This window comes from Arachis ipaensis, chromosome B05, assembly GCF_000816755.2.
Source record: "Arachis ipaensis cultivar K30076 chromosome B05, Araip1.1, whole genome shotgun sequence".
Classification (NCBI taxonomy): Eukaryota; Viridiplantae; Streptophyta; class Magnoliopsida; order Fabales; family Fabaceae; genus Arachis; species Arachis ipaensis.
In genome coordinates, this window is record NC_029789.2 from 26,579,672 (window position 1) to 26,590,212 (window position 10,541).

The 10,541-nt window shown below is 33.9% G+C and overlaps 1 protein-coding gene and 1 pseudogene across 1 annotated transcript; one reads left to right on the top strand and one right to left on the bottom strand.

Moving 5' to 3' along the window:
• On the bottom strand, nucleotides 8,370–10,515 carry LOC107641827 (protein ALTERED XYLOGLUCAN 4-like). Its single transcript, XM_021123448.1, has 2 exons — nucleotides 9,820–10,515; nucleotides 8,370–9,514 (listed from the first exon to the last, which is right to left on the bottom strand). Exons 1-2 carry the CDS (start codon nucleotides 9,992–9,994, stop codon nucleotides 8,775–8,777), a joined length of 915 nt encoding a protein of 304 aa, XP_020979107.1. The 5' UTR covers nucleotides 9,995–10,515; the 3' UTR covers nucleotides 8,370–8,774.
• The window catches only part of LOC107640516, a 1,636-nt pseudogene continuing 1,250 nt past the window's right edge, over nucleotides 10,156–10,541 (top strand).

A 10,541-nucleotide genomic window follows, 5' to 3' on the forward strand; every position in this document is an offset into this window, starting at 1 on the left:
GGCTACCGCTACTTGGTTCCCTCGAGTATGGTAAGCGTTTTTGTTTTGAAGAGTCGTTTAATCGCTACTCTGTTATCATACGCTGAGGTTTTGCAATGTTAATGGCTATAAGATTGAGTTTTGGTTGTTATATGTCGCGATTAGAGTTGCTGTGGTTACTGTGAAAGTGGCTTGGAGCTGAGGTTGCGGTTGTCGGTGATTTCGGATTGAGAGAAAAGGTTCCTATGACGCGTTTGGGTTATGGTTTTGTGTCTTGAGGTAGGGGCTTTTCTAAAAAGCTATTTTATATCTGGAATTGTTATAAATGAATACTGGTGTGAGAATTATATACTTTTAGTGATTGTACCAGTCTTATGTATTGTTTGGCTACCTTGAATGAATATGATTATATGTTTTGATTAGATTATTGTTTGGTTTTGATAAATGAATTGTTGCTGAACTATTTCTTTAAAGTTTTGAAAATGAGTTTAATCAGTTGATAATGATTTGATTTTGAAACGGTTCCCTTGAGATATGAAAATGAGGTGACTGTTGGATTTAGCTTGCTTTTCAACTGATTATGGATTTTGGACCGTTGAAAAGGATTGTGAAATGGTTTAGTTGGGACCTGAACCGGGTGGCAAAGTCAAAGTTTTAGGGGAGGTGCTGCCGAAATTTCTATAAAAATCCTAGACTCTGTTTGAAAAGTTATTTAGAAAGGTTTGGATTTGAGAAATTGTATTATTTGATTTATTAAGAAAATATTTATGTTTTTGAGCTTAATTTATTTAAGTAAACTATATGTCTTGAGTTCGATTTATTTAGAAATGAATTATTTTACCATTTGAATCACTGAAGGAAAATATTATGTTCTAATATTGATTTTAATATAAAAAGGACTTTTGCTTTTGGTTAGACTTAAAGATTTTGTTCAGAGGAGCTTTTAGTGATTTTAAAGGAAATTGGACTTTGACTGAATAATTGTGTTTGTGACATTTTGGAAGAAGTTAGAGAATTGGTTTTAAGGAGAAACCTGAAAGTGGTTTTAATTTAAATGAATTGATTCCGTTTCAAGTGAATTGACTTTGGATTGGGTTGGGACTTGTGACTTTATATGATCCGGTTTTATAATAAACTCTGTTTTTATTTGCTTAAACCAAGGATCTGTGATTTTAAGAATTTAAATGAATTTTTAAGAAATTGAGATAGGTTGTCCTTCCTTAAAGTCTTGAGACTCGGCTGAGAAATTTTATTATTGAATCCTATATTAGGATGAATGATTTTGAATCCTTCAAAGGAGATTTTAATTTGGTCTGGTTTTGGAATTTTGGAAATATGATGCTGATGGTGACTTTGTTTTAGAAAAGAGAAAGTTACATTTGAGGAAAAGTGGCTATGAGGCTGAAAAGATTTGTGAAATGGGGATTTTAAAGCCAAGGTTGGAAAGAATTGATTTTCGATTTTAAAGTAAATTGAATTGAGAAAAAGTGATTTATGGCTTGAATGATGATTTTATGAGTTTGATGATGTTGGATGGTGGAAGTGCTTTTATGTTATGAGCCGGAATGGCTGTATATGATAATGAATTATGGCTGATTGTGGAATATGTTATGAGCCGGATGGCTGAGTATGAATATGAATGATTTTGAGCTGATAAAATGATTGTTGTACTTCCAATTATCTGAGATACGAGTTTTCCTGGGTGAAAGCAGTGGCTAGCCACCACGTGCTCCAGGTTGAGACTCGATACTCTGCTGACCCTATGTCGTAAGTATGGCCAGATACTGTGAAAGTTCCGAATGAGCTCGCCCCCGTGAATAAACACCAGTAAGGGTGTTGGATATGAATTATGATTATGATTGTGAATAACTCGAGTTGGGGATGCACGATAGAGGGACAGTCTAATGGTTAGCTACCAGGACTTGTCGGGTTGGCTTTATAATTGACAGATGATATCATCAGCCACTAGGACAGACATTCATCATATGCATCTATGTGACATTGTTAGGGTGTGTATATTGTACTTGGTTTGCCTTTGTGATTACTTGTGATTATATGCTAATTGCTCTACTTGCAGTAACTGTTTGTTTGTGCTTGAACTTTTCTATTTGTGTCTGCGATTGTGACTCTGTTGGACTGTGGTGATTGGTTGTTTTTGGGTTGTTTGGGCCTAGGGCCGTGGTTGATCATGAGGTGGGCCAAAGGCCATGTCTGGTTGATGTTTCTGGTTTGGAAAAGTATAAAAAAAAACTAATCTGACTCAGCATAGATAAACCTTTTGAAAGGCTTTTGAATTTTAAGAAAATGACCAGTTCCTCTTTCAGAAAAGATTTCATATTTTTCTTTTATAGTAAACCTTTGCTTTTGAAAAGATGCATAAGGCGGTTATTAATCACTGTAACGATTTTATCTCGCGTATCCTATTATAGTAATTATGCAACCCTATAGTGAGAACCCTTTCGAGGATGATGTTCTCACTCCCCTACAGATCTTCTCTTTTCAGGTTATAGACGACGAAGTTCAGAGGATATTAATTATTTTCTATCAGATGATATTTTTGTATTGTTTTAGTATTTATGTTTCCCTCACCTTTAATTTTGCAAGTCTTGTAAGAGGGATAGAATTTTGATATGAGATGTTTGTAAATAATTAATAGGTATGTATGTAACTTATATATATATCCTGTGAGTATTGTAACTTATATTGCAAGTCTGGATGTTTGTTATTTTGAAAAATTCGGTTCAAGTTTTAAACAGGCTCATATTTTAGTATTAAATATTATAAGAGTCGTCGTAATACCCGAGCTATCAGAGTGGCGCAGCCGGAAGCGTAACTTTGTGATAGTTAGGGTGTTGCATTATGGTATCAGAGTGGTCCTTCCTATAGAGCCTGAGGAATGGACCGACTATGCTTCAATTGCATACTCTGAGTGTTTGTCATGTAATAGGTCTTGTTCGGATAACAAGAATTAGAGCTTTATGCACATGACGGTCTATTGATTAATGCCATTAGCCTTGCATTGCATAATTCCTGAGATTAAGTTTGGCCGGCTTAATACTAGCGAATTATGTATATGAAAGAACTAATGGGTTATCATAGATGATATACGAGTTTTGAGTAAAGCGAATCGCGGGTTTTGAGAGCGTTAGAAGCGATTTCTCGAGGTTATTCGGTTATGTACCTTGAATTTCTGTTCGAGTCGACTTGTTCTTTCATAGCCTAGCTTGAAGTTCTTGTTTGCTAATTCTTTTGAAAAGTAGTTTGATTTTTTTCAACCGACGCGTTCGCGCCTTGTTTATGCCTTTCTTCTTCCTTTCTTACATACTTCTTCTCTCACTTTTCAAAAGTTCACTTATCATTTTTCTTATCCTTCATTCTCTTTTACAAATTGCATTTGCATACTATCATTCATTCCATTTTCACTTTGTGAAAATGTGAAAAGAATGTTAAGGACATATTCATGCATTCAATACCTTAATCATATGCATTGAGAAAAACAGAAGAAAAAGAAAAACCAAAAATAAAAAGAAAAAAAAGAGAAAAAGAAAAAAAAAGAGCAAATAATATAAAGGGGACAAAATGCCCCAAAGTAAATGGTGATAGCAATGCATATGTACTGTACTCAAAATTGGGATGCATGAATATGTGGTAAACATGGTTAATGGGTAGTTAGACTTTATATTCTGATTATATAGATTGTCTTAAGTTATGTGGAAAGTTTAGGTTAATTAAGGATTCAGATGTTAGTCTACTTGACCAAATACAATCATACATTGACCCTAACCCCATTACAACCCTTAAAAGACCTCTTAATATGTGTATTTGTGCATTAAATTTTTGTTGATTGGTAGAAGAAAAGCAAGCCTTAGAAAGCAAGGTTAGTAGAGAATTGAACCTTAAACACTTGAGTGATTAGAGTGTATACACTTTCGGTGAGGGTTCGATGCTCGATTCTTTGTTCCCGGCTTTTATGAGGTTTCTTCTCGCAAGTTTATGTGTGCTTTATTTTATGATTTGAATTAGTGAAATCCCATTCATATTTGTTCTTGGAGAATTTGATTTACCTTTAACCAAGTAGGTAAAAGCATTTTGCATTTAGTCACATTCATATAAATAGGCTGCATTTCATAATTTCTACCATCCCTCTTCACTCTTTTGGTTCTCTTGAGCTTAGCAAGAGAACATGCTAATGTTTAAGTGTGGGGAGATTGATAAACCACTATTTTACGGTTTATTTTGTATTGAATTGAGTGGATTTTATCCATTATTCTCATACTTATTCATATAATTCGCATGTTTTACATTTTTCCTTCCTAATTTTGTGCTATGATTGAAAATATGCTTCTTTGGCCTTAAATTCGCTAATTTTAATCCTCTCTTATTACCATTCGATGCCGTGATATGTGTGTTAAGTGATTTCAGGTTTCCAGGACAGGAATAGCTCAGAGGATGGAAAAGAAGCATGCAAAAGTAGAAGGAACACAAGAAATCAAGTTTTTCAGAATCTGATAGCGACGCGCACACATGGGCGACGCGTATGCATGACCAGTGCAGCAGGCAAGCGACGCATACGCGTGGATGACGCGTATGCGTGACCAGGAATTTGTTCAAGCGATGCGTACGCGTGACAAAGCGTCACGTGCTGCAGATATCAGAAAACGCTAGGGGCGATTTCTGGGCCGTTTTTGACCCAGTTTTAGGCCCGAAAACACTGCTTAGAGGCTGCAGAGTGGAGCTGGAAAGGGAAATCAATCATTAACACATTCATTCACATTAGTTAGGTTTTAGATGTAGTTTTCTAGAGAGAGAGAGGCTCTCTCATCTCTCTAGGTTTTAGGGTTTTTAGCTTTATTCTTCTCAAATTCATATTTCTACCTTGCTTTTATTTAGTTTTCTTCTACTTTTATTTATTTTAGTACTTTAGTTTTTCTACTTCTATCATTGATTCCTTTATGTTGCCAATTTAGTTTATGAATTCTTCTTGTTTCCTTTAATCCTTATTAATGCAAGTTATGTTTTCATGTTTATGATTGTTTTCTTTACTTTGTTGTTATTGTTTTCTCTTGCAATTGTTAGTCTTAGATTTTGCTATGTCTTGTTAATTTTCTATGTTTTTATTTTATGCCTTCCAAGTGTTTGATAAAATGCTTGGTTGGATTTTAAATTAGATTTTTATGTTCTTAACTTGGATTGATCAATTAGAGACTCTTGAGTTATCATAATTCTTTTGTTGATTGGTGATTGAGACTTGCTGGTTGGTTTAGGCTTCACTAAATCTAGTCTTTGATTAGGACTTGTGAACTTAAGTTAACTTTGCTCACTTGACTTTCCTTCATTGTTAGAGGTTAACTAAGTGAAAGCAAAAGGCAATTACCATCACAAGTGACTATGATAATGGGGATAGGAATTCCAATTCTCAATCCTCGTTAGGACTTTTCTTAGTTGTTATTTATTTCCTTGTTATTTACATTACTTGTTCCTTATTTCAAAACTCAAAAATATACTTTCCCATAACCAATAATAACTACACTTTCCTGCAATTCTTTGAGAGACGACCCGATGTTTAAATACTTCGGTTAATTTTATTGGGTTTGTATTAGTGACAAACAATTTAAATATTGATTGAGGTTTAATTGTCGGTTTAGACTATACCTGCAACGCGATAATTTTTGTGAAAATCTTTACCGACGTTTTTCCTCCGTCAAGAACCCGTTTGAGATTCTTGGATGGCATTATCTTGTGGTTGTTGATCACTTTGTACTTGTTCCATCTAAATTACATAAATATACAAATTACAAATTAGTGAATTACATACAGCAGCTATTACAATAATTACAGTAAAATTCAGAGAATTACATACAGTAGTTAGGCCAACAATTACAGCTAAATTCAAAATCCAAAATTGAATTGCTGCAACAGCCATTACAAAGTGAGTTACATACAGCAGCAATTACAACAATCACAGTAAAATTCAAAACCCAACATTGAATTACGTACAACAGCCATTACATATAATTAACTAATAATTAATTAACTAAATAATCCAAAATTGAATTACATACAGCAGCCATTACAAATAGAACTCTGCATCGATCCATATAATTAACCAAATAAAGAACTCTGCATCAATTCATATAGTTCATATCAATTCATATCAATTCATATAATTAACCAAAAAAAAAGAACTCTGCATCAATTTATATAGTTCATATCAATTCATATAATTCATATAATTAACAAAAAAAAGAACTTTGCATAAATTCATGTAGCTCATATCAATTCATATAATTCATATAATTAACAAACAAAAAATTAGTTGAAAACCCAGTACAACTCACTGCAGCAGAGAACAGAGAAGGCGGCTAGGTCTCGGCGGCAGAACAGATGTCCAACGATGTTGACAAAAAAGCTTCCGACGACCAGACGAGCTGACGACGCCGACCATGAGAGCTTCAGAGTTTAGACAACCAGATGAATGACGTCGTTAACAGCAGCTTCAATCCGCGACGGTGACTTCCTTCCGCCCGTTGGAGGTCCTTCTTCCCGGTGACAGTAGCTCTGATACGGCATCGATTATGGTAGACTGGGAGGGATGATGGCCTCCATTGGAGTTGGATGAAGATTGGAACTTAGTAGTGAAATTAGGGATTTAGGGTTGAAGTGTTGTGGCTAGTGAGTGAGGAAAAGGGGACTGAGTCTCAACATAATGGGCTGGGTTATGGGTTACTAGGTAAGAATGTGGGTAAGTGGGTTCTTTTTGTTTTATTTTGTTTTGTTTTTTTTTTTGTCAAAACAATGCCGTTTCGGACCCATATTTCAAAATCAGTACTTTTAAAAAGTTGGCCGGTTCGACCAATTTACCGATTAACCACCGATTTGACTTATTTTTTATTAGTTTTTTGTATAACGGTTCTAAGAATTAACCGGACCGATTATGTGACTGATTCTTAATTAATCCAGTTGAACTGGCTAATTCAGTCTGATTTTCATAACCTTAAATTTTAGAGAAGATAAGGAATTAAAAAAAATTTGAAAAAAGAGTATTTTTACCCAAAATTTAGATAAATGATAATTTTAAAATAAAATTTTACATTAGGAACCATTTTGAATGTAAGACCATTTTGGAGGCGATTTTGATTTCCAATCTAAATTATAAGGCTAAAATTATATTTAATCCTGAAATTTATAACAAAATTAAATTTTGTGTGGAACCATCATAAAATGTTTGCAAATATTTTCTTTCTAGTACCGATCTAAAGGAGAGAACAACCACGGTATATAAACATTATAATTATTCCTTTATCAAAACTTTTCTAATATTCATTTATTTTTTTCTATGGAACTGTATTCTAATTTCCAATGTATATTTATAATAAGGCGAAAGCTAGTGCACTCTAGGTAAAGTAGGGAGTGCAGCACTCTTTAAAAGTTAATCTGCTATCAAAAGTAATTAGGTAAATTAAATTTATTTATTATTGTTATTTTTTTTTTGTCATGGGCTGAACAAACAAACCGGCACTAACAAAAAAACTAATTCGCTCGTTTAACACAGGACTATCTTTACACCAGAAAAGTACTCACAAAAATTTGATCGACTTCCTGTTATTGTTGATGTGATGTCTTCAAGCATTTTCACTGTTTTGCTAGCAGGTGCTTCCACTATTGTTCTGTCTAGCCACAGATTTTGACGCTCTTGAACCCACCCCATTCCACATCTACCATAAATGGACCTTCAAAGTCCGAAAAATTGCTGTCATAGAAAAGGAAGACGCTGTCTGTCGCCGCTGTTGGTTGGCTGATTTTGTAGAAGAACCCGGTCTCCATGAAGGCGCCATGATTCTTAGATGACAACGCAATCAAAGCACAAAATACATGACAGTTACAACAAGTCCATTATCTTTTATTTTAAATTATCCTCAACGTGTACGTAATAGAATGAAAAATTAAAATACAATTATATTTAAACAATTATATGTATTATTTTTATTAATTTATTCAAAAAATAATTAAATTTTGAAGCTAATTTTCTAGATTTAGTACATGAATTTTCAACTTATTTTTTATGTATTATTTATTTTAATTCTAAAGTCCAATAATTTTTTTACAGACATATTGTTTTTAATATTTATATACTATTTTTTTATTTTGAACTACAGTCCAATACCTGAGACTTAAAAAAAAAATCTAAAACTTATCAAAAAATGATTAACCTGATTAACAGGTTACCTTTTTAAATCCAGACCATTCAAATAAAATATAATAAATGAAGGGTTCAGATTTACGAATTCACAAGGTGTGTAGCACTCCATACTTAGCAAGGAGCGTTTAAGGATGAGCCTTATAATCATAAGGAGGAAGATTAAACCACAAAAGGATTATTAACAAGAATGTGGAGAATGTCTCATCAGGAGTATTATTCAGCCTTTGAATGTAGCACCAACTTCTTCATAATCTCTAATAAAATTTCATTCCATGTATCTATAGGCCCTGGCAAACACCAATGAACACAATCATTTTGAACAATTTTGGATGCAAATGGAAAAGGATTCATATAAGGACCTGGATGGCCATCTGGTCTCAACAATGCTAACTTAGTCACATCCATTATCTCTAACCTAATTAACCCTCCAAATTCTTTGGCTTTCTCTTTAGCAATTTCCACTTCTTCCATCTCAATCCTTCTTATCTCAGCATCCATTCCTTCAACCTTCTTCTCCCCATCTTCATAAGGCTTATCCTTCAAACAAGTACCACCTTTATTCCACTCACCTTCAAAATGAGACGGTGAATACGTTCTAACTTCTAACAATCACATCGAGTTTGTCACCTTTAGTTGCTTTCGCTTCGATTATGGTATTAAGAGCAACCCTTAAAGCCTGTCTTAACGGATCATAAAAATCATTAACATGATGATTGCAATAACCAAGTTGTGGCAACTTTAGGCAACTTGAAATTGAACCACCCTCATAGTAAATTGAAGGAACATCAAACCAATGCCCTAGTGAAATTACAATCATGTCCATTTCATCCAAGTCCCTTGCCCACCTCTCATTAACATGATCCAAATAAATTGTATTGTAATGTGGCCCTTTCTGGGACCTCATATCACCTCTCACAAGAAATGGGGACCAATAGAAGGACAAGTTTGCATTGTGGGAGAGAATGTTCCATTTTCGTGAACCTTTATGGTACAGACGTTTTGGTTTTGATGAGTCATCATCATTATTACTACCAAGCATGCAAATAAGGGACTCAATTTGGTTCCTAGCAACAGAATCTCCAACAAATGCCACGTGTCTGTTCCTAATTAGTTGGAGAAAAGTACTAGGATCAAACCTAGGAAGGTTGCAATCATCATTGGGTTTCCATCTCCAATAAAGATACTCTGTGTTAGGCCTTCCATTAGCGATGCAATTTTGATTTTTCTTCATCTTGCAATATTTGGAGGTTCCATTATACAAAGGTCCTCTTTCGTCACGGACCCATTTGCCATTGGAGTAGTCACATGAATTCTCATTTGCATATTCTATTTTTCCTGAGGAGAAAAAAAAACAGAACATACATATTTAGAAACAATTTCTACTCCTCTCTATCTTAGATTTTATTTTCATCAATTTGTAACAGTTGTGTGTTTCTACGAACTTTTATTGCCAACTACAAAATAAAATAAAATAAAAGCTCATCAAAACTTTGCCAGAAACAATCATCAAGTATAGATCAAATACATATCTTTAGTAAATGAATAGAAACCATATCCGGTTAATAATTCAAACAAGCATATTATTCATATAAATTTGTTGCATATGAATGATTTTCCTTACAAGAATGAAGAATAAGTACCTGAAGAATTAGAAGAGGTGTTGATCATGAGTGGGGTGGAAATGGAATAATATGGAAGTTTGATTTGAAATGTAATGAAGGGAAGGGGGACAAAGTAAAATGAAATTATGAGTCCAATAATGGGAAATATGGCATAGAGAGTGTACGAGACTTTGAATGGGTTTGTAAGACCCATAATCTTCTAATGAACGTTCGTTACCTTGTTTCATATCCTAATAACCTTTCTTCTTCTCTTTAATATCGTTCTTCTTCTTGTTCTTGTCTTGGCCAAGAGAATTAAGAAGGGTAATGTCTAACATGCTCACAAGATAATTAGGAGCATCCATACTCCACATAATGATCAGAGCTAGTAATTATTAATCTATATGTATTTATAATCACCAAAATGTGATAATAGAAAACCAATGTGAATTTATGATGAGAAACTGGGTAGAATTGAAGGAAGAATGAGGGGACCAATAGAAGATAAGGTTTGTGATATTTTAACCTTTGATGCCGTGAATAAGATACAAACGAGAAGGGAATTTTTGAGGGAATTAATAAGTGATCTTTCCTAGTTTGATATCAGAGACAAACACAGAGGGAAAAAATATAAAAGAAAAAAAAGAATTAAGTATTCAATTCAGATCTGTACAATATTCTTGTTTCTTCCCAAGGATAGTTAATGAATAAAGAAACTCTACATTATAAGGAAGAGAGAATGAGGGGTAGCCTAAGCGACG

Bases quoted from the DNA above. Each gene is read 5' to 3' on its own strand.
- LOC107641827 (XM_021123448.1), bottom strand. From the start codon at position 9,994: ATGGGTCTTACAAACCCATTCAAAGTCTCGTACACTCTCTATGCCATA. The intron at 9,515-9,819 runs GTACTTATTCTT...TTTTCTCCTCAG, and splicing joins CACCTCTTCTAATTCTTCAG to GAAAAATAGAATATGCAAAT.